This window comes from Antechinus flavipes, chromosome 3 (assembly GCF_016432865.1).
Source record: "Antechinus flavipes isolate AdamAnt ecotype Samford, QLD, Australia chromosome 3, AdamAnt_v2, whole genome shotgun sequence".
Classification (NCBI taxonomy): domain Eukaryota; kingdom Metazoa; phylum Chordata; class Mammalia; order Dasyuromorphia; family Dasyuridae; genus Antechinus; species Antechinus flavipes.
The window spans coordinates 70,357,087-70,382,610 of NC_067400.1; the positions used below are offsets into that span (position 1 = coordinate 70,357,087).

The 25,524-nt window shown below is 35.9% G+C and overlaps 1 protein-coding gene across 2 annotated transcripts in view; it reads right to left on the reverse strand.

Moving 5' to 3' along the window:
• Window positions 1-13,361, reverse strand: part of SPAG16 (sperm associated antigen 16) — a 1,154,057-nt gene extending 1,140,696 nt beyond the window's left edge. Inside the window, exons 1-3 of one of the 2 annotated variants that reach the window (XM_051983613.1) lie at window positions 13,122-13,358; window positions 4,864-4,910; window positions 3,123-3,221 (exon numbers count right to left, since the gene is read on the reverse strand). In XM_051983613.1, the coding sequence (XP_051839573.1) occupies window positions 3,123-3,221; window positions 4,864-4,910; window positions 13,122-13,236 (261 nt within the window). In that variant the 5' untranslated portion in view covers window positions 13,237-13,358. Of the gene's footprint in view, window positions 1-3,122; window positions 3,222-4,863; window positions 4,911-13,121 lie in introns of both variants that reach the window. The other variant, XM_051983614.1, reaches the window with a different exon arrangement.
• Between the last annotated feature and the right edge of the window lie 12,163 nt (window positions 13,362-25,524).

The following is a 25,524-nucleotide window of genomic DNA, read 5'->3' on the forward strand; positions in this document are numbered from 1 at the left end:
AAATTTGGAAGGGAGATAGATAACAAATACTTGTTTTAGATGTCATCTCCAAGATGACTTGGAGAAATCTATGAGGATTTTCTAGTTTGATATGTCTATGAGGCAGGTGGAGATGCAAGATTGTAGCTCAGAAAAGAGATTAATGTGTTACACACACATATCTCAGGTGGAGATACATGATTGTAGCTCAGAAAAAAAAAAAAAAATATATATATATATATATATATATATATATATATATATATGTATGTATGTATGAGAGAGAGAGGTAGATATCATCTCCATATATAATGATCATGAATCCATGGGAGCTAATGAGATTATAAATAAAATTATACAAAGGAGAAGAGAAGAATACCTAGTACAGGATGGAGGTAACAGACATCCTGAATCAGTGAGTATGACATGAGTAAAGCTCAAGAGTAACAGAGTAAATAACAAGGGGAATGGAGAGTGGGCAAGGTGGAAGAAATAAAGTGAAGATGCTTGAATTGCATACCACAGGAAGATACTTCTAATACAAAAAAATCAGGTAACAGAGAGAACCCCTTCCAAGAATATGAACAAAGACATGAAGCTTGGAGAAATCATAAGAACAGAGGATAATTATAAGTTGTCTATTTTGGCTAGAACATAAGACGACAGTATAGAACACAGGGAAGTAGTATGAAATAAAGTTGGTAATATAATAATAAAAACTCAATTACAAAAGATTTATGATTCACCTTTAATACTACTCATTCAAAAAAGTAGTTATTATTATTATGATCCTCACTTTATTTATGAAAAAAGGCTCTGAGAAATTGAGTGGCTTGTCAAAGGTCCACTAATAAGTGAACCTCAGTCCCTTCTGCCTGCAAGTTTCATTCAATAATAGAGTGTAGTATCACCGAAGCCAGAGAAGAGAGGATAGTGGGGAAAAATAAAGGAGTTTCAAAACTTATAGTATTCATTTAAACTACAATCTTATAATAAAAATAAAAAATCTGACGAAAAAATCCTTATCATTGTAGGAGATAAACCTTTTCTTTTTTTCCCCTTACAATTTAAGTTCTTGTAAGAAGGACAATGAATAATAATGAAAAGTGTCTCCAACTACAATTTTGCAAAAGACAAAGAGGCATTTAAATGGATGACTCTTATACTGACACTCAATAAAGACTAAATAAATATAATATTAAATAACTAACTGGAAGCATTTCTAAGGGGCTGAAATAATATGGTTCAGATATTTTTATTTCTAAGAGAATTTAAGAAATCCAGCAAAATTAATATACATTAGGTTTTCTCACAAATATTCAAATATAAAATGTCTTGTTCAAATCTTTGGGGAGTACTAGAGATCAATTTATGATTGAATTTTTTAATAAGCATAGATATCTAGTGCAAGATGAGAATCCTATAACATTAATACTAGAAGAGTCCTTAATATATTTAATACAACCCTTATTTTTAACAAATGTGGAAACTAAGAGCCATATCCTTAAGATAATAACTGTAAGAAAAACAAAGTTTATTCTGTCAGAGGAATTTAAGACTTGTGCTCGTTCCAACTAAAATCATTTAAATAGACTAACTATAGGTCAACTTAATATGTTTTCTAAGAAAAGGTCCAAATCTTCCTTAGTAGTTGATTAAAATTCCATACTTGAATTGTAATAAGTAAAATGGGTGATTTCAGCTTGAAAAAAACTTTTAAGCAATTTATCAACAAATCTTATACATATGAACTTCAATATGGCCCCCGTGGAGCCATGTCTAGGTATAAGCGTAAGTGAATCCAGATGCAAGACAAATCTGCTGCAAAATGTACAGATAAACAGATGAATAAAATTCACTGTTGGATGAAATTATCCAAGTTTGCCAATTTAAATTTTGGGGAATGCCTAGAAAAGACAAATAACTTGAGTTTGGGTATAATCCAAACCGAACTACACCTTCAGATAATCAAGAGAATCCACTATTTCTTAAGACTACATTTGTCCTTATAGCACAGGAAGATCAAATTCACCCCACAGGGATGATGAGTCACTTATACAGAAATTAAAGGAAAAGCAATTAGGATATAGTTTTGTTTGATACTATGTACTCAGTCAAAAGACCATTTCTACAAAATCTTGATTTTAATTAATATTTATTATAAGTAATATGTATTACATGTTCCAAAGATCCATATGAAGACTACATATGGTCTGGTCCACATAGAGTTCTTTTCTATTATATCAGAAGCTAACAGAAAACTGATAAATATTGCCTTAAGTATTTGATCAGTAAGTATAAGACTAGGTTCAAAATCTTAGATGAAAGTGCAAAGCATGATAGTAAGTACTTTAATTATCTACCTATTTACCAGTCTATCCTACATTTTTCTTCTTGAACATTTCTACTACTTCATCCTGGTTCAAGAATTTTTGCCTCAGTATCTAAGTCACCATTGCTTACCAGAATAGTATAAATTACTATTCTGTTCTGCTAACAAATCTTTTCTTTAACCCTAATAACTTTTTTTTTGCCTTAGAATGATCTCTACCAGCATTAATTGATTCAAAAAAATATGTAAAATAACATTCCTTGAGGAAAGTAGCCCTCGGGAAAAATATGGGTACTGAGAATGTTAAAGTAGAATCTTAATATTATGCATTAATAATATTATTGTTATTATTGAGAAAATATGTTGGTCAAGGCAAATTGTCCTAAAGACTCTATAGTTGATAAAAATCTGTAGTCTACAATTCAAATACTGCTATTCTCAGCTGGGAGTAGTGGGACACCTTTTTTTTTTTTTCCTCTGTTTTCAGGGAACTATATCTATTTATTCTTCCTTTTCCAAGTTGAAAAGCCCCTATCCTTTCCTTCAATTAGAAATCAGATTACCTAATTTTGTATCCTGTTTCATATCCTCTTAATCATTTGTTTATAATGCATAAAAATCTGTCTCTCCCTCATATTTGGGGTCCAGTGTCAAGCTGAGGAAGGCTGGTCTAGATTTGTTATACAATTGGTATGCACTGTTTAATAAATCAATATGCTTGAAGCTTAAATCTTTGTTTATTCAGGTATTCAAATTTCACTCACCACATACTATACCATACATTCTCCCTCTCAAGGAAGAAAATTCTCACCATAATTTGTATATCTTCTTTCTTATCTTCAATCATTTGAGTGGCTTTCGTCAGATCTTCGTCACCTTCTGGAATACTTAAGTCATCTTGTTCTGATACCTAAGCCAAGAAGCAAAATAAAGGAAAATATACATACAATTATTTCCCTTCCAGAATCTCCAATCATATCACAATATCCCAAGGTAAATAGTAAATTAAAGAAATTTTATTAGATTGTATCTCAGAATCATTCTCACACATAATGCATTTTGGGCAACTGACATATAAGTGAAGATTTTTTTTTTTTGCTGTGTATTAGTTTAATAACCATTATGAGATTGCCTGATGTTTGCCTTTATCCAAAAATTCAATTAATAATATTTACAAAATCCTATTTACAAACAATGAGTCAGATACTAGAGGAGATATATAATTTAGATATATAATAGATACTTTCATGGAATAGTCTAGTTAAAAAAGCAAATTGTTAAAACACTCTAAAAATACCATTGGTCATCAAATACCATCTTTTCCCATTTTTCCCCTACCAGTGGTTTGTCAAAATTAGTACCTACTACAAATCTCTATTTTGTTATCAGAATTAAAATAAGAGACCCCTGCAAATACTGTTCTCAAAGATGATTTGCTCCTTTAAGAAAAATTATTGTATGGGCCGAGTAAAAACATTATCTTTATAAGGAAAATGATGCCCTAGGTGATGAGTGAATGCTATCTGTCTGCTAAAAGAGATGTTTTGTAAACTGACATGCTAAAAGATATTCTCCTGATTTCACCAATTTTCCATTTTATTTTAGAGCCATCATCCTCATATTCAAACATAAGGAATTTATACGTATTTAAATTTGTCTTCCATTTTCATCTGTGGTGAAAAGAAAGGCAAAAAACTACTAGCAAAGAAACATTTTTAAGTGTCTTAAATGGGGAATTTTTCATTAAAATAAGAATATAGTTAACTCCTGATTATTTATATTAGTGTAATGTTCATTGGTATAAATAATTAAGATGATACTTACTTTTCTGTAACTGCTATTGCTTCTCTCATCTTTCTACTCTAAACTTCAGTGGATCTGTTTCTAACACCAAAACATCTATGACATTCAGAAAGATTTTTATCCTACTTCACCCAGGACAAGACCAAATTATCAAAGAAGATAATATTTGCAAAGCACTTATTATAGGATCTGGCACATAGCAGGTGATTCAGAAATAATTATTCCCTTTCCCATCAAGGGGAATATTGAAAAGGGGAGAGATCCAGGACCAGTACACCCACTGAAAAAAAGCAAGTCCTAGTCCCAAATATTCGAGGAGCAAGGAAAGAACTTGGGACTCAACTAGATCAGAAAATCTAGCCTTAATATATGTCTATTACAGAAAGCCATGCCAAGATGAAAAAAAAAAATGATCCCAGGAGAAATTACATTCTTCAATACAGTTATATAGTGCAGACAATCAGCTTACTGTAAAAGATAATTAAAAGCAACAGAAGATATATTGTCTAATATAAACATTTAAATACATCACATTTCATTCTAAACTAGTTGACATTAGCTAAATTCAGTTGAAACACTAAAACTGGTTCTTTAAAGGGATTAGAAAATAAAGAGAAAAAAAAAGGAACAGATCCTTTTTAAGTGTTTCAGAAAGTTTTTTTTAAATAAAATCTTTATAAGAAATACTGCCTAAACTAGACAATGCTATATACATTTACAAATTGAAAATCTGAGAAACATCTCATTACCTCATCATACTGATAATCATCTTCTGATGGTTCGGTTATTGTAACTTCTGAACGTTCTGTCAAGTAAAAACTCTGGAATATGTAATAATTTCAAGTGACTTGATCTAATGTGGATTTAAACTTTGGATTTTACAGTAATAATTAAAGTTTTTACTTTTGATAAATTAAGTTCTTAGTTTGTTCTCCCAAGTATTCTAAAAAATACAAGGATATTATTTTTAAACAAAATGTTTAATTATACTCTTGCCTATGCTTGGAGAAAGTATGAATACAACATATTTTACAGCAGCTCTTTTTATTCCATAGCCTCTTAAGTCAGCTTTTTACCATGTTGCTCTTCAGTTTGTCAGAAGCAATGCAAATGAGCAGAACATGAGGAACATTTATTCTTGAATGTACTTTAAAACATTTTAATGCTATGTAAGATGACTTTTATAAAATGCACCATTGGAAAGCAATTCTTTCAATATCTCTGCAATATAAACACAGACCATTTTAGAATGAGTTCCATGGGGCAAAATTTTAAATGGGGAAAAAATGTAAGTTAGTCTACATAAAAATGTCACTTAATGGAATGGAGAGTTATCCTGGTAAAGCAAAGTGGTGGAATTGAAGAGTTACTCTAGGCCTTAACCTGAATGACCTGGAATACCCTTTGGTTCCGAAATTGCAAAATGATGCAATGCCTCTTTGAATATGTTTTTATCTTAGAAATCTCATAGCCTTTGAAGATAAATCAGGTTAAAATGAGAAACAAGAGAAATACTGACAAGTATAATTAAATATTAAATGGATTTCCAAGACAAGAGTTAAAGTTAAAAGGAAGAGATTTCTAATGAAATTTAATTCAAAATGTAATATTGTGTAGCTTTTTAAAATTAATTTTAAATTAAAATCATATTTTATATAAATAAATGTCTTAACATCAAAACATGCTGTTTGTGGTTTATTGTTTAGAGTCTGTTCTGCTGTATTTAGGCAAAATTTAAAAGGTATGAACAATCTCACCCTTTGTTATTGGCTATAAAGGCCTTTTTTTTTTTTTTTAAAGTGACCATTTGTAGTTCACTGTTAATTGTAAAAAAATCACTCTAAATTACAGAAAAAAAAATTCCTCCCTCTGCTTTTCTATCTTCTCAGAATTAGCTGGAAAAGTAAGTATCTCTAACCAACCTTTTCTGTAGTAAGTATTCTTTGTGCTTCTTTAAATTTCCTCACTCTTTTTCCCCTTTTGAAAACCTTTCATTGAATCCTCTTATAGTGACAAAGAATTAGGTTTATATTCTGCCTTACACATATATAGCAAGTCACTCAAATTTTCCAGTGGCCCAGGCAAATTTTTAAAATTACCAATTATATAGAAGATACTGATCTGCATCGGTGGAGACTTTTTGCACCCAGAGGTCCTTAAACTAGTGAAACTGAAAATGGGGGGTGGGGAAAAGAGAGAACATTCACTTTTCTAAACTTATTTTCCCACTTGCTTTGCCCAATCCTTTAAACTTTTGAAAGGAGGCTGTTTTACCTGACATTTCAACCGTCTTCAGAATCTATCTCCTGTGTTGGGTCTCCATAATCTCATCACTCACAGGAGGCATTGTGGCCCTTCAATTCTTGCTAATCCTTAGTCTCTCTTAGCTATCAAATGCTACTATTTGTCAGACAAAAGGCTTCAGGAAACAGTAGTATGAAAATCAGATATGGCACAGCAGGCAGCTCATAATGAACAGTGCATATAAAAAACTAAGCTGCTATGCTCTTGTCCATCTAATCCCAAATACATTTATTTCTCAATTTCTGCCTTTAGTCACTAGGAATCTCTTTTTCTTATGATTACCACTAAAAATATGACAGGCTATTGTTAAAAAAGATTACTTAATATTACAAATCTAACTATAAAGGAGGAGTGGACATCATGCTTATCTTGAGAAACTTTTTTTTTTTTTTTTTTAAGAAGCAATGGCTCTCAGCAGACTCAATGTAAGAAAAGGATTATAGAAATCTCACTGGGAAGGAAAAGTATGAATCTGCATCAGCTGGCTGGGTGATGTGTAAATGGACACTAGGAAAATATGCCAAATAAGTCAAAGGTGGAGAGGAAATGCAGGTGCCAATTTTACAGGGAGCCTAACTGTCTTCTGTGATATCAGTTTCTGGGTCTATGAAAAATGGTACAGGAGCATAGCAATAATACTAATAGAAGAAAAGATTCCCTAAGACATAAGTCAAAATATCCCCTGGGAGGGGAAACTAACAAAAGATGTGACCAATTCCTGAGAAGCATTTAAACTAGATTAGATGTAGGTGTGAAAACTCAACAAAAAGAAGATATGAAAACAAGTCAAAAGGCAGAAATTGCAGAATTCAGGAGTCTTTTATTCCTAGGCTATACTATCTCCTGAACACCACATTTTGAGCTCCATTATTTATAGTTATCTACTGAACCCCAGAGCACACAGCCCTCAACAAATTCAACACCTTGCTCAGTCACTAGTACTGAATTGAGAGGTAACACTTACCTACTCCATGGCATCCCATACTTATTCTCAATGAGTCCATGTTGATAACCATTCTAAAACCCCAGCCAGTAGTCTTTCCCAGGACTTCAACTCTGCTGACATCCACATCATTTCAGGCAGACTAGTTTGCCTTCAAGGTACTTATGCTCTGTGGACTCATAACTTTCAACTGCATCACTTTAAATTATAACCTTTGAAATTCCTCTTATCTGATCAATCTCCTATGAAGAGAACTAAACTTCTCTCCTTGTTATCCTTTTAGTTTATCCTCCAGGGCACACTCTATAACCACAGGTAAGTCACAGGTTTCTCCCCTGGTCCAACTTCTCTTCTGTTCTCCCCCACCCCCTCTTCACTTTGCAGCACAGCTAAACTTTATACTTCTCCCATATTCTGACCCAGGATCAATAGCCTCTTTACTGTTCCTTGAATATAAACAGCTTCATACTCAGAGCATTTTTATTGACTGTTACCTATGCTGGAATGGTCTCCTTCCTCATCTCTGCCTCCTGGCTTCCTGCAAGTCCCAGCTAAAACTCTACTCTCTGTTAAGTAAGCCTTTCTCAACCCACCTTGATTCTAATGATTATTAAATCTAGTTTGTACAAAGTGATTTGCATTCTGCCATTATTAGACTGTAAACACCCCGAGATCAAAGGCTGTCTCTTTATCCCTAGAACTTGGCATGTGGTAGGTCCATGTTTATTGAATTATCTGCTTCCTAATGCTTATCATTACCTACTCCATACTTCTAACCTTAATCATCAAGCTAATTCTAACTCATGTTGCTTCCCTACAAACCTAAGTTCTTGGTACTTCATACTGTGTACACTCAATCATATTACTATTTTTGGCTTCTTTCCTAACTTTCCCACAGTCTACATACCCTTCTACTTGGCAAAAACAAATAAATATTGGTCTGGTAAACTACTGAGGCATATACAGAAAGTAAAGCGTGTCAATGGTATCATATTAGAACTAAAAAAAAAAAAAAAAAAAAAAAAAACCCACAAAATGGGAGGGAGCTGATTTAACTGGCAGATATATGTTACCATATGTTGGAATCTTTACAAACTGCTAACTCATTAGAGTTGATGGTTTGGGCCAGAACCTGAAACAAGGTACTAAGTAGAACTAATTGATACAATGCTTGTGTTCACACCTTTACTCATTGGAGTTCACAAGTATGGGAGATTCACAAAGTAAACTTTGTAGCTTTGTGAATTCACACCTCCCTTGAAGCTCTTAGGGCCAGAGAGCACTATGGGAGAAAACCCATAATCTCTCTCTCTCGTATTTAAGATACAGACAGAGGCTCTCAGAGGGAATTTAGCCAAATTACATGGAGAGGAGAGCAACCAGAAAGCTAGCCGAGCCCCAAGTGAAGGAGACAAGACATTCATTCCATCTTTGTGCTGGCTGGAGGCTGAAGAAAGCAGAGGCAGAGGCTGAAGGACAAAATCTTTGGATTTGGACACATTCGGAGGGAGCTCTTGGAACCGAGCAGAGAGATAGGCTTCTAAGAATCTAGCTTTCTGGGCCCAAGGAAAGAGACAAGACTTGGAAGGAGAAATAAACATTTGTATTTTTACCACCTGGCTGCATTTGGGGTAATTATTGATCTGAACGATACTAAGGCTGCCTCCAGAAAACCTCCCTGAGAAACCAACCTTCTCCCCCAGAGAGAACCTTCATCTTATATATTTTAAAGAAGAAAAAGATCACCACAACCATATTGTTATGAAGTCATACAAGTTGCATATACTACAAATTTTATAACATATGACCCCCCCTTTCTTACAGTTTACTTCATCTACGCCCCACAAAATTCCAGATGGCAGCCAATCCCATGCCTCATACTGTTAAGACATGATGAGTTTTCTCAATTCTCCTCCACACTTCTTTATCTTTTCATCATCTAGTTCCTCCTATTGCATCTGAGGAAGAGCTCCAAAGTTATTAACTCCTCTATTTGTCTGATCCCTTCTTACCATCACACCACTCTCTCTCAGGTTCTAACAATCTCAAATCTCCTAGGACTTTCTCTATTATTCAGATTTTTTTTTTCTTTAACCTCCAATATCTTGTTTCTGTGATTATCAACAAGTCTTAAAATTAGGCACTGAAAGGACATTTTGTCCAACTTACACCTGAAAAAGACTCCTCTATGCAAAGAGAATAATTTTGTTAATACTAGTTTAAATTTAAAACACACTTATAAAAAAAAGTATGATAGTATTAGTTGCAAGGCACCATAATAGGTACTAAGGATACAAATACAAAATGCTTGGTCCCAGCTTTTAAGCAGCTTAAATTCTACCAGAGTCCACTAGTGTCCACATATTATGAATACAAACTAAATATAAAGTCACTTCAACTGTGCTAACAGCCAGGAGATCAGAAAAGCTTTATGTAGAAAAAAGGCTCTAAGTTTTTAAGAAAATTAGGGATTCTTTGAATTAGAAGTGAAAAGACAATTTACTCAAGTCAGACCACTTTGACCATCCTGGCTATAATGGAAAGCTGATGAAGAATTGTAAAAAGACAAAAAAGGCAGATGAGTTAAATTGTAAAAGGGCCTGTACATGCTAGGGACCTGGAGATTATTTTCTATTTTTTTCCCCAAATGCAATAAGAAAAAAATTTTTTAATAAGGGGTTAGATCTGTTTTAAAATGTTGATGTGACTGCCATACAGATAGTAGTTGGGAGAAGGAAGAAAATGTAAGTACAGAGACCACTTGGAAGTACTGCAGGCAAGAGATGATGATGACGGCATGGACTAATTGTCAGAGGAGAAAAAAGGAGAGAATCCATGAGACTGGTAAGTGTAAGAGTGAGGAGTCAAGGGTAATTCAAAGATTATGAATCTGGGTGACTGGAAAAATGGTGATATCCTCAAGAGAAATGGGTAAACATGAAGGAGGGATGCATCCAGGGAAAATGAATTTTATTTTGGATATGCTGTGTTTGAGATGCTTATAAGCTACCCATGCAGAATGCTCAGCAAGCATTAGTAACATAAGCCTGCAATTCAGGTACGAGCATATAGCTTAATATTTGGATTTGGGAGTCATCTGGGTAGAAAAAAAAATGAATCCCCTATTTGGTGGATAAGAAGAGGATAGTCACACAGCTCGTGTCTGAGGTTAGATTTGAATTCAGATCTTCCTGATTCCTTATGCAATGCTCCATATGCTATGCCATCTTTTCTTTTATGTAATACTTGACAATTTAAGTGCATTTAGGGAGGATAATTAAGTTTAATTGTTTTAATTAATGAACTGAACCAAAATTGGTTTAAATTAAATTACTGACTACAGTACTTCCAATGGATCATGGAATAACAGGATTCAGAGTTAGAAGGGATCACATCCAACCCCTTCATTAGAGAGATGAGATGGCAGTCCAGAAAAAATGAAATTATAAGGCTCTGAGAGCAAAACAAAAGATTTATGAAGTAAATGCAGAATGTCAGTAAGTATAAATTAGTATAAATTAGTATAAATTTTAAGTATGAGGAAAAATACAAATTTATGAGAAAAATAATTCTATTGCTCTCTAACAAAAAACATCATTCTTTTGTGTTTTCAACTAAATTCTAAATTCATTTAGGAGAATTTGTGTGTATAATTAATTTTCAAAGAGCACAAAGTGAATTAATAGTGATTCAATCAACAAAAAGAAGCCTTAAAGTTGGAAGTTTTACAGCTGGGGGAAAAATAAGCTTTGGAGTCTACATCTTTGGAGATTTCTAAGAAACTAGAAAAACCTCCTGTCTTGATTGGTAAGCTACTTCTCTGCCTGAAAGCAAAGGATTTCTAATCTTAGCTTTCCTTAGTTATCAATTCTAAAAAAAATCAACTCGCGCTCCACATCCTTTTCCAAAATAGCACATAAAATATACAGTACTTCAGTTTTGTTATCTACTTGTTGATTACCCACTATATTGACTGTGCCCTGAGAATCTTTAATTCTCTATGGTTTCTTTCTTCTATTACTACACTAAACTTCTGTGCTATGGATAAGAATGCTTTCAAGTAATGCAAACTAATTTTAGCATTAGCTTAAATCAGTGTTATCTGAAATTAATTCAGATGAAATACAATGACATGAGGCACTCCACAATCAAACAAGAACTACTATAACATGAATAATCAATCCAGTTGACTGCATTGAGTTTTAATTGGAATGGTAATAGACCTTGCACCTTGGGCTTCTGGACAACCTACAGAGATTTTTTTTTTTTGAAGACAAAGGGTTTTCAAGGAGTTGGATAATCTGTTTAAGCAAACTGGGTTGGAAGTTGATAAAAAAAAAAAAAATTCATTTTCCGGGCAGGAAGGAAGGAAGGATGGAAGGGAGGGAAGGAGGAAAAGGAGGAGAGGGGGAGGAAGGGAAAGGAGAAAAAGGGAGGAGAGGGAATGGAAGGAAGGAGGGAAGAAAGGAGCGAGGGAAGGAGGGAAATGAGGGAGGGAAGAAGGAAAGGAGGGAGAGAAGAGGGAGAGAGAGGAGGGAGGCGAAGGAAAGCGGAAAGAAGTAATCTTCCTTCTTCCCTTTTTGCCACATACTCCATTGCGGATACCCAAAGAGACAAAGCATAATAGAGATTTAAGAATTATAGCACTGCTTCTCCCATCACTGGCAAAAGGAGGAGAAAAGTGAATCATTTGTTGGTGAGGGGCTCAGGAAGAAGATAGGAAAATAATGATAAAATCTGGGAGAGGACTCCACAAGTCAGCTCCCAACTTAAGAGTATAGGCCTCTACTCCTTAAGTCCCTCTCTTAACCCCCAAATCTCATCTGTTGCCAGGCTTGCAGATTTCACATTACCTCTGGCACGAATCCCCTTCTCTTCATTTATTGCCAACATCTTGGGGCAAGCTTTCACCATCTCATGTCTCGACCATTCCCAATAGCCAACAACTAGGGCTCCTTACTCTCTACACTTCAGTCCATCCTCTATTCTGTTGCAAAATTATCTTCCTAAAGCTAATCTCTGTTCATGTCAGATACTATATTATATTACCAATAAATTCTATGACCAAATAGAAAATTCTCTGGCATCCCAAAGCATTTCTAATTTGCCCTCCCCTCCAACTCTTCCTGTAGCCTCCACCCCGGGTTCTGATCTAGAGGCACTACCCTTGATGTTTTTCCATCACCAGCATCCAGGAATTTTCTCTGGCTGCGCCCAATGCCAGGAGCATTCTCCCACATCTCTACCTCCAGGCTTCCCAGCCAGAATCTCACTTTCTACAGGAAAGCCTTTCCTGATGCTTTTTAATTCTCGGTGGATTATCTCAAATTTCACCTGTCTCTTCCCTGCCTATGGCGCTTTACTCGTGGTCTTCCCCAAGGGGCTAAGAACTTCCTGACAGGACTGTCCTTCCCCAGACTTGGGATACCTAACTGCACACAATAGGCGCTTAATATATGTTTTCTTGGTGAGTTTGTCCTTTGTTCAGATAAGAGGACGTTGCAGATTAGAGCTCGCCAAGCACTCGCCCGAGAGAGCACGAAAGGGAAGGAAAGGGACGCGTGGGTTAGTAAACCAAGGCGGGACCAGAAGAAAAGTGGGAGATAAGCGCCCTCTCCTCCCCCGCCCCCACCTCCTCCCCATTACAGAGGAGACGCAGAGATGTGACGCCACAGGTAACTGGGGTGGGGGTGGGGGGTGAGTTCTGGGGTTGAGGGTAGGCCCCCGGCCCGGCCCCTCCCTCCTACGCGCCAAGGATACGCTCCAAATAATAGGCGCCCTCCGCGGCCACAGCCTCCGCGGTCTCCCCGGCTGCCATCAAGCCTGCCGCGCCCCCCCCTTCCAGGGGCCTCGGACCCGACAGCGTTCGCTTCATGGTCGTCAATTTGACTCCGACTCAGTTGCCCGCCTCCGTCCCGGTGCGCACGGTCACTACGAGCCCGTACCCCTCACCCTCACTCCACTCCCACCGCCGTTCCCAAGGGCAACCCCCCCCCCCCCCGAGCCGCTAGGCCCCCCGCCCCCTCCCACCCCCGCCCAAACCCTTCCCCCGGCTCGGCCCTGCTCTCGCGAGAGGCGGGGGTGCCGCGCGGGCCGAAGGGCTGCTTTGGGCCAGGGCGAGAGCAGCAGAGTTCTGCATTTGGCTCGGTGGGAAAGAGGGTGCCTGAGAATTTGGAGAGGAGTGCCCCTCCACCCTGCCCCACTCGCCCCACGCCTCTCCCCTCGCTCCCCACGTGGCCCAGGACGGGCGCCTCCCATTGGCTTCCTGCGTTGCCTGGACAACCGTCTTCTCGTTACCTAGTGACCGGAGGAGCGTGGGGGCGGGACTTAGGGACTCCCGCCCCCGAAATGGCGTGGTGAATGGGACCGGGAACTCCAGGCAAAGTAAGGACTCTGCTTCCTTCCCCATTTCGCCCCCCCGGTTTTTCCTCCAGTCTTTCGTACCCCTACCTTGGTATTCCTTCCTTCACCCGCACTCCCACCAGGATTCCTTCAATGCTTTCTCTGTGTCAAGCACCATCCTGGATTTAGGAATACAGTAATAAAACATTTTCTGCCTTTGAGAACTTTACAGGTAATCAGAAGAAACATCTATTTATACAAGTGCAAAGGAATGGTGGGGGCAGTACTAGTAGCTAGGGAATCAGCAGAGAAGATTGCACTTGAAATGAATTTTAAAGGAAAATAGGGATCGTAAAAGGGAAAAGCGAAGGCATGCACTTCAAGCATGAAGCAGAATCTATGTAAAGGCACCTGGGCAGATGGAAATGGGCTCTCGCTGCCAAGTATTAAATTTTCAGGGTACTCATTTACACTTCAGAAATCTACAAACACTACAAATGAGGGCTCTTTTTATTGTTTTATTGATTGTTTACACTTTAAAAAAAAAGAATACAGAAAGTATTCCTGATGCAGATTAAACTTAAGTGTGTTGTATATTTTTGGGAAGCCAGTTGTTAAATATTTACCTGGAATCCAGGGTAGTCTAAACCATCGCAAGCAGACCTCATTGGCTGCAGTGTGGAAAACATGAATAAATAATGCAATAAACAACAGTCTTGAAAAAGTAGACTGGCATCATTATTTAAAGGGGTCTAAATGCTAGAGGAGTTTGTACTTTATCCAAAGAGTAATAGGAAACCACTGGAGCTTCTTGAGGAGAGGAGTGGCAGGACCAGCCTTGTGGTGTAGTAATATCAATTTGGCAGCTGTGTCATTGGTGACTTGGCAAGAGGAAAGCTTGGAGATGGAGAGCCAGATGTTGTCATTTAGTTATCTCTAACTTTTCATGATCCCATTTGGGATTTTCTTGGCAAAGATACTGGAATAATTTGCCGTTTCTTGCTCTAGCTCATTTTACAGATGAGGAAACTGAGGCAAATAGTTTTAGGTGACTTGCTTAGGGTCACAATTAGTAAGAGTCCGAGGTCAGATTTGAACGGAAGAAGTTGTTTTTCTGACTCCAGAACTGTCCATTTGCAGGCAATTTATCTGTTTAGTCTGTGCATAGTTTGCAGGATTCCAGGTCATCCTGACCTGGCTCCAAAACCCCATTAAAAATAGCCTACAGGCCAGCTGAGGCTGAGCAGTTTTGGGAAGAGATATACTGGTGTGATAGGAATGGATTTGTAGAAATGATACGATAAACAGGCTGGATTGGAGGAGAATGTTAAAGTCTCTCCTTGAACCCTAAAGTCACATAGTCCCTTCATACCCTGACCAATTTGTCTAGCCTTTGTTTTCCTTTTGTTTCCTTAGTAACTTTATGGTTAGAGAGCGTAAAGAAGTAGGTTAGTAAAAATAAAGATGTCTTGGCTGAAATCCATCATTGTTTCTCTCTTCTCTTATATTCATGATCTCTTCGAGAGCCCTTGCATCTGGCCTGTCATTGGCACTCCACAAATTTATACATCACACCACCTATCTACTATTAGAGAGTGTTTCAAAGGCTACTGAAATAATCCAAGGGAGAGGGGCTGAAAATGTGAAAAATAGTTTCAAAAATGAAGTGTTAAAAAAGCACATGATTGTATAAGATGTCAAAGCAAAATTGACAAGACTTGACAACTGGATATGTCTGAAATAGAGAAAGTGAAGGAATAGCCAAAATTCTGAAATTAGGTGATTAGAAAAAGGTCTTCTCTTAACAGAAATAGGTTTATAGCTCAAGAAATAAATTTTGTGGTGACTATGGTTTTGTAAATGTTTGCATCTGGGATAGGAACTTGTCTGTGTGAAGAATTTTTTTCTCCAAAAAAGAGCCAAAGGAACCTGTCTAAACTTTTTATCCCTTATTTTGAATTTTGCTAATGGAGTCTATTTAACTTTATTAAATAGGGACTGAAAAACTGGTTAAAAATGACATCTGAGAAAGGAATTTATACTTATGAACTAGAGCTAAAAATTTACTGGTCAAAGATGGTGTGCACCAATCAAGGATCAATGAAAATGCATTTGTCTGAGGTTTTGCAAATCTAATCAACTGGGGGGAAAAGAGATAGAGAAATAGTATAACAAATAGCTAAATTGTAGCATGGAAAATAGTCATACAAATGTCTATTTACAAAAGGCAAAAATCAGTGAGAGAACTAGCACGTTCTCATGTATATCATGTATGTATGTTTGTATGTATATGTATGTGGGCATAGCTATAGTTATATGGCGATATAATTACACATACATAGAAATGTACAGAGAGCCAAAAGATGAAGTAAGGGGGAATTCTTTAAAGAACCTGATAGGACCTGCCTAATTAAGTCAACAAATAGTTTGATAGCTGATGATTTCTGTACAAAAAGAGTATGAGTAACATGTGAGGTGATCTATAAATCAAAATCAAAAAACAAATTTGACCTTGTAAGTTTAATTGATATATTGGTAGAATGATATAATAGATTTTTGAGATGAATATGATTCTCAAAGGCTATGCTTTATGCAAAAGGAATGGGGAAGCGTTTAATATCATTGTATAAAAAGATATGTGTGGAAATTTAGGAATCTAGATGGAAATATATAGCTGAAAGCAAAAGAAGTATTGTCATTAGAAATCACTTAGACAGAAAGAGAAAATAAGGAGTCTGGGAAAGAAATCAAAATCCTAGAATAAAGGTATGATATAATAGTAATGGGGTACTTCAATTATCCTGGCATAGCACTTTCTCTACCCAAAGCAGAATGATTAATGATTTTCTGACTTGCTTTAATGTTGGTTTTATTCTTTAAAAGATGTAGAAAAAAAGAATAAGAGTTCTTTTTTAAAATTTAATTCATCAATATAGAAAGGCTTATTGCTGAGCTGAAAATAATGGGGAATTTTTGTAGGAAAGAAGCCATTTTAGCCTCTGAATTGGAGATTGAGAAGAAGAAGAAAGCTAGTCATATCCTGATAGGTATTACAAATCTGAGGACAACAGATTTTTTAAAGGTAAATAAGGATCAAACAAAATAACATGTCAAGTGTTTTGCAAACCTTAAATTTCTATAGAAATATTAACCATCATTACCATTCTTTTCAGACATCATCCCCAAAACTTCACCATTTGCTGAAACTGATGGTTCCACATATGGATGATATTGGGGGCCGGGCCAGGTCACAGGAAAACGGGAAACCACAACAGAGACTGCCTCTTCTAGCTTCCCCGAGCCTGACTGGGCTTCGGACATCTCCGGCCCTCCTCTTGGAGACGGGAGGAGGGAATCACCAGACAGAGAGCCGAGGTTGATAGAACAATGATGTTTATTGATGTTACAAGTGCAGCCGTGTCTCTCCCAACTGTCCCGTGCCGCTCTTTTTATAGCTCTTTTCCTTCCTCCTTGCTGTACACCAATCGGGATAGAGAGTCCTCCCCAATCCCTCCCCGAAAGGAGGAGCCCCTTTCCCCCTGTCCCCCAACCAGTCCTCCCCTGTCCCCCAACCAGTCCAGGCTCCACCACGCCAGCAGTGCCAGCGTGGTAGTCCAGGGATCCTGGTTAGGGTGGGCCTGACACAAAGGCGTCTCAACTCACTCCAGGAGGGTCAGGTCCAGAGCCTCTTACAGGATGATGTGGTGCTGGCTGATGGAGGATCCATGTTTTCTTGGTATTGTTAGGCCAAAATTGGCACAAGCAGCAGAGAAATGATCCATACTTTGTTGCTTCTGAGCTTTGTAGACTGCATTGAGGGCACAATCATCTGCAAATAAAATATCAAGCACCAATCTTGGTTTTAGCCTTTTCAAGTTGAAGAATTTATCATCAGTACAATGGCTGACTTTAATTCCATGTTTATCCTCAATGAAGGTGTTGGACAACATGGCTGAAAAAAGCATGTGGGGAGATATAAATAGCTTTGTACTTTTTTATATTAGATCCCAGAACATTTAACTATTTTACAAGATTTTTGTTGTTGTTATTGTTGTTAATAAATCACAAGGAATTTATGTTTTGGGTCCAGTATCTGAATGATATTAGCTGTGAGGTGCCTTCTGATTTTGAGTTTGTGATTATATGAGCTGAAATTCATAATGATGACTAAAATATATAATCATAGAATTAGATATTTTTAGAACTATCTGGAACTTTAAAAATTATTCAATTTAGCCCTCCATTTTTGAAGATAAGTAAATTAAGGCATAAGACTAGAACCTGACTCCTAGTACATTGGACTGTTATGCATATATACATAAATATACATGTATATGTTTGTATGCATTATATATGTGTCTATACATATATGTGTATATATATGTATACATTTGTAGGTATGCTTGGATAAAGATACTATATAGAGTCAAACATCTAAGCTTTTTAAAATTTTTGAACATGGTATATGTTTATGATAAATGTATATGGACACACCGAAATATGCTGTATACTTTGTTTTTAAAAAGTGTTTTATTGATGTTCTTTGGCTCTGAAAGCATGGTCATTTCCCCAAAATGCTTTCCACTCTCCTCCTATCACCCACCCCCATAGAATCCTCCTTTATAGCAACAGAGTTATGCAAAATCAAGTGTAGTACATTTTAGGAAGAGTTACAATGGGGTAGTTAAAATAGTATTTGTAAAGTTTGAAATTTAACTAGACAACAACTAGAAAACAAAGCAATCTCAAATATCAAAGTAAGTTATTAATTTTGTTCCTTATTACTCCAGAACAACAGCTGAAGATTTTTGCTTTACTTTTTAATTTTAAATATTAGCCCTTAATTTGTCAAAATATATGCAAAGATAGTTTTATACATTCACCCTTGCGAAACCTTGTGTTCCAAACCTTTTTAAACTTTTAAGAGGAAAAACTATGCAAATAGTTAAAAGCATAGTTGTCTTTTCTACAGATTCTCCTGAAGCAGAAACACAAAACATATCATTTGAGAACCCATTTCTTTATCACTTTAGAGATCTTATTTCTTTCCTATGCCTCCTAGTAGATTGATTTATGATAAATTAGTTTATGAACAAATAAAGAATAATTTTATTGGCATGTCAGTGAAAGAAAAAAATTTTAAATCATTATTTTGTTCTCAAGCCATTTTTTTGGTTATTTTAATTAAAATACATCATTATTTAAAGAAGGGAAGGAAATGACCATATAAGATCACAGTAGTGCTGCTTTTGAGTTAAAATGGGTCCCCAGTCAGGATTCCCTATTTGTTTTTAAATGTCTTTCACATTTTTGGAAAAAAAAAAAATGAAAGTCTTTTGAATTTGTTTGAATGAAGAGAGAATTGCTAGCTTCCTTTGAACATAATCTTGAAGCTTGATTAAACTACTATATGGAAAACCAGTGAAGATGACAAAAATCAAGTAACAGGCTAGGAAGGATAGATGTTATTATCAACCAGTTTAAATGAACTGTTTTTATATTAATTTTTTTTCTTTTTTAATGAAAAATAGAGAGGGAATCCAACATTGAATTTACTATTGGCATTTTTAGTTCCAAAAAAGGAAACGATCTCCCAGTGGAAGGATACAATAAACCAGCAACCAATGAAATTTCAAGTGTCCAGAGAATCACGAGATGGTATAACTAAAAGGCATCTTTAAGTTAATCTAGTCTGGCTATTTCACATATGAGCAAACCATAGCATAGGAGGATAAATGACTTGCTTGAAGTAACATAATTTAGCAATGGAACCATTCTAGGAATGAACCATTGATGTTCATGTGGAACATTATATGCATAGTAGATCTAGGGTTGGATTTGAAGTCAAGAAAGCCTGAGCTCAAATCTTGCCTCTGAACTGAAAAAGCTGAAGCAAATGACTTTTGTGTGGTACCTGCCAGCTCTAGATCATATGCAAGTTTTTGCAAACTTTAATATTCTGTGTAAATGGCAACTTCTTACATTTGTCCAACTGTATCAAAAGAGTCTTGCTTTAGTTAACAAAGGTAGTAGAAATATTGACAGGTTTTATAGGGAATAAAAATTATTTTCTTGGATTTTTGAGATTCATTATAATGAAGAGATTCCTAAGCATGTAAAGAAGCAACTTGTGTTTATTGCCTTGAATAATGGATCATCCATTTAAGAGAGTAATCTGTTTGATACATAGTGTTTCAAATGCTTTCTTAGTTGCCTTTTCCATGCCTCTTTGAAAATAAGGGTGATAACAATAATAATTATAGGTTGTCAAAAAGTCACATTCATAAAATATGGATACCTGGTATCCATGTGTCATAAGCCATATTCAAAGATCTGTGCATTTACAGGAAAATTAGACCAGGCCTGTCCAGGAGCAACAAAGATATTCTCTATTTTAGGTATGGTAATGTGTAATCTTGAGGTGAAGTTGAATTTAATTCAACATGTTATATTCATCTGACATAGAATAATATTGAGTTCAGAACCTTGGCTATATTAGGGACTTATATATTAAATATATGATATATGCATTACTTTAAGATGCATTACTAAATGAATAAATTAATTTGCAAATAAACAGATTTGCCCAAATTTTTACTACTTAATTTCACTGATAAAGTTTCCCTGTAGAATTACATTCAGGATGCTTGAGGGCACAGAAAGTTTCATTTTTGTCTATTTCTCTCTAGTGCCCAGTATCATCCATGGCACTTAGTAGATATTCAATAATGCTTGTCAAATTGAATTGAATTTCAGTAGTTTTACTGTGTGGAAAAGTATAATTTCTGAAAATAAAAAGAATGCAGGAAACCTATTTATCTTATTTTAAAATGATAGTCCATACTTTAGGTATCAACTTAGTATTTTGACATTTGGCATTTTGCCTTTTACTTATAGTAATTCAGTTAATCAGTTTAATAAAATCTGTTAAACACTTACTCAGGGAAAGATCCTGGAAAAGGAAATATTGCCAGAAAGGTTAACTTTTTAAAAATTACAGTATTATTGAAATTTAAATGAACTTCTAGGTGTTCTCATGAATAAAAGGATAACAATGTTTATGTATGTGGATATATGTCTATATCTACATCAATCTATCTATATATAGTACTCTCACTTTATTTAAAAATGATCAATTTTGACCTTTCTTTTCCCTCTTCAGGAAATGGTGTCTTTGCCAAAATAAGGCCATAATTAGTTTAGGATAATGAAGCAAAACTAAATGCCAAATTAAATTTCTATTTCTTCTGTGTTATCACTATTGGAAACACTAAAAAGTTATCTCTGATATGCTTATGAATTTTATACTTTATAAGAGATTTAAAGTCTAATTAGCTTATTAAATAAATGTAATCATAGCTCTTAGTAGATAAATTTCCTGCCCTAAAGTTTCCCTAAACTTAGTATTTCCCAAGCTCCATCTCCAATGCTCTTTCTTAAACATATCTCAAAACATGTTCCCAAAACATGCCAGGAATCCAAAAATTGTGGTATTACCAAGGAGAATGAAACAGGGTAAATTATGTCACTATCAGATTAAGCTTTCTCCATGAATATGTAAGACTGATCATATGGAAAACCTAGAACATGGTCTGGGGTTGGAAATGACTAAAGAGGCCATCTCATCAGTGAGTCGGTAAACATTTATGAAATGCCTACTGTGTGCTAAGCGCAAGGACTAGCACTGCGCAGCAGATAGGTATCCCACAGAGGCAGGGCCTCAGGAAGAGAGATCATTTCCAGAAAAAACATCATCTGGCCAAGATGGTGGAAAGAAGGCCCGGTGGCCCCAGCCAGTGACATTCCTAGAAGACAGCAACATCTTCCGTGTATGTGTCCTGGTCTCATCAGTAACAAATGCCCTATCCAAATGTGTTCCATTCAGACACATTCCTTACATGTATACAACTTATTCCTTAAAAGTGCTTGCATTTGTGGTGAGTATGTTCCTGCTTTAAGGAGTGGGGGAGAGTTGATTCCTTTTTTTCTTACAATGGTATTATATGCTTTTTTGGTAACTAATTGTGGGGCTGCTAGGTGGTGAGCAACAGGTCTGGAGTCAGGAGGACCTGAGTTCAAATCTGGCCTCAAACACTTGACACTTACTAGCTGGTTAACCCTGATTGCTTCAGCCCCCTCTCCCAATAAAAAACAACCGATTGTGTTTTCTGTTCATTCAGGGTAAACACATTTATGTGAGCTCTGGTTTTAGCATATGTGAATTCAAAAGAGAATAGTTTCCAAAGGACAGGCATTCTCTGGCATTCCATACCCCATTATTTGGAAAGGCTTGAGGTTCTCTCAAATATTACATGTAAAATGAAAGGGTTGGTCTAAGTCTTTTTTATTCATCATTTCCCACACTAAAATTTGATGATTTTTTGACTCCTTCTACCAAATACTTGCTTTACTAGGGGAAAGGGAGAATATCTTACAGCTCTTATAATTTCTCTTTTATGTCATTTTAATTGGATTCTAATGATTCAACCTTCTCTGCTTTTAGCATTTTTCTAATTTCCATTTTACTTAGCAAGAACCCCAGGCCATCTTCCTCCTAAAAAAAATAAGAATATTGGAAATTCAAAAACATAAACTTAAAGGATATTAGGTCCATTGATAAGAATACCTAAAAATATATCAAATGTTCTTCAATCCATGAGCAATAAAGGTATTTGACATAAATTTCTACTTATTCCTAAGGAGTAGAAGAGTAGTATTAATATGAAGAACAGTTCATCAATATCACTTAAAGGAATTTTTTATATGCCTGATGATGAGAAAATTTACTATTTGTTTCCCAACCTTCTTCTCTTTCAAGTTAAAGTAATCTGAAGAATCAAATGATAAAGTATGTGGAATCTTGGACTTGTGATAGTAAACCTTTAATTCATATCTTCCTCGGTCACTTACTTGCTGAATAATCATAAATAAAAGTTGCTTAGATTCTTAAATTTCCCAGCATATTTCTAATACTATATTTTACCTGGGATGTGATCCACAAGAAAATCACAAGTCATTGATGTAAACAAACCAAGTTACTGTAATCTTACTGTAACTTTTCCTTTGGAAAATTTGTAGTACTGTCAAGAGTGCTAGATATGGAGTCAGAGGATTTGTGTTCAAATCCCAGATAAATGTGATCTTTATTTTAGCAAGTCACTAAACAGATGAAACTGTTTCATCATTTGTAAAAAAAAGGTTCTGGGAATAGATGGTCTCTTATGTCTCTTCTAGCGCTTAGCTTGTGATATTATGATGCTTTGACATATTAGCCCATCTTACTGCCCATTCCATTTCAATTCAGTGGAATAATGATGTTTTTTTTCCTTCTGCATACATTTTCCATGATGGAATGTTGACTATCAACCACAATAGACTTGACTCTTTAAAAAGTATAAAACTTAGCTGACAATGGATAATTTTTCATTAACTAAGGCCTGTCACTTTAGGTCAAGAAGAAACAGCTAATGATAATGTGGGTTTAAAAGTGTTGGTGGGCATGTGCAAAAATGTGGCAGCCCTTTTTGTAGTGACAAGAAACTGAAAACTGAGTGGATGCTCATCAGTTGGAGAATGACTGAATAAATTATGGTATATGATTGTTATAAAATATTATTGTTCTATAAGAAACTATCAACAGGATGATTTCAGAGAGGCTTGGAGAGACCTACATGAACTGATGCTGTGAGAGTTGCTAAATGAGAAGAACCAAGAGATCATTATACATAGCAACAGCAAGATTATACGATGATCAATTCTGATGGACATGGCTCTTTTCAACCATGAGATGATTCAAACCAATTCCATTTGTTCAGTGATGAAGAAAGCCATCCACACCCAGAGAGAGGACTGTGGGAAATGAATGTGATTCACAACATAGCATTTTCACTCATTTTGTTGTTGTTTGCTTGCATTTTGTTTCCTTTCTCATTTTTCCCCTTTCTGATCTGATTTTTCTTGTGCAGCATGACATTTGTGAAAATATTATAGAGGAATTGCACATCTTTAATATATAGTTTGTTCACTTCTTGACTGGGGGAGGCGTAGGGGGAGGGAAGAAAAAATTTAGAACATAGGGTTTTGTAGGGGTGAATGTCGAAAATTAACCATGTATATATTTGAAAATAGAAAGCTTTAATTAAAAATAAGTGGTGATGGGGAATACATCCATTTTTCAGGATCTAAGATGGCTGAATAACAGTAAATCACCATGATTCTCTTAGATTCATCTCCAAACAACCAACCTAAACAAGTCCTAGAATAGCAGGACCAGGAAAAAGATGGGATGAAACAATCTTAGCTCAAGAAACTTTAAAAAATCAGCAAGAAAGATCTGTCCTGGTCTAGTAAGCACAGTCCAGAATAGGAAATGTCCCAGTAACCCAGTAGCAGGTCTCACTTTGGCAAACCACATGCCTCAACATAACTAGGGGAACCACCGGAAGTTTCAGTGAAGCCCCAGGAAAATAGGCCTCCTACATTGGCCAGACCTCTCCATAGGGCAACGCAGCCCTAGACAAAAAGGTAGACCCTAATTCTACCAGTGCCTAAGCAAACAGGTAGCCACTTTTCAGTGTATCCCCAAGAAAATGCAGAAATACCCAACCTGGTCTCAGTACAAGACAGACTCCACCATTAGGACCCCAGCTTAGCACCAGGTAAGCTTCCAGACCTGGAAGCCTCCAGTCTTAGTTAATACCAGATACCAGAATATCAGAGCAATATCCATGCAGCACTAGGTAAACAGCCAAGGCTTAACAGCCACTGAAGTTTGAGATAGTACCCCTTCCACCCTGAGGGTGAGAATCTAATCATACATAGATCATTATGTAAAAGGGAGGACCAAGCCACAAATTCAAAAGGCAACAACAATATCAAAACACTGATGAGCAAAACCCCCAAGAAAAATGGGAAGTGGTCTCAAACCCTGAAAGAGGTTTGAAAAAGGAACTTAAAAATCACAGATGAGAGAAAAATTGGGGGAAAGAGAGTGATACAAGAGAATTATGAAAAAAGAGCTGACAGCTTGGAAAAATAAGACAATTATTTTAAAAAGTAGAACTGACCAAATGGAAAAGGAGATAAAAAAATTCACTGAAAGAAGAAAATCCTAAAAAGTATAATTGGCCAAATGGAAAAGGAAAAACAAAAGATAACTGGGGAAAAAACTTCTTAAATCATATGATTTGTTAGTTTGGTTATTGATATAGTCAATTATGCTAATAGTTTTCCTGATATTGAACCAACCCTAAATATCTGCTATAAATCCTATTTGGTCATAGTGTATTATCCTCGGGATAAGTTGCTGTAATTTCTTTGCTAATATTTAAGATTTTTGCATCAATATTCATCAGAAAAATTGGTCTATAATTTTCTTACTCTGTTTTGGTCCTTCCTGATTTAGGTATCAGCATCATATATCATAAAAGGAATTTGGTAAGACTCTTTCTTCTATTTTTTCCAAATAGATTGTATAATATTAGAATTACTTGTTCCTTAAATATTTGATAGAATTCACTTGTAAATCTTTCTGGCCTTGAAGATTTTTTCTTATGGAGTTCACTTTTTTTTTTAAATGGGATTATTTAAATAATTTATTTCCTCCTCTCTAAATCTGGGCAAGCTATCTTTTTGTAAGTATTCATCTATATCACTTAGATTATCAGATTTATTGGCATACAGTTGGGCAAAATAGCTCCTAATTATTGCTTTGATTTCTTCTTTGGTGATTCACCTTTTTCACTTCTGACACTGGTAATTTGTTTATCTTCTCTCCTTTTTCTAATCAAGTTAACTAAAGAGAAAACAATTTCTTTTTTTA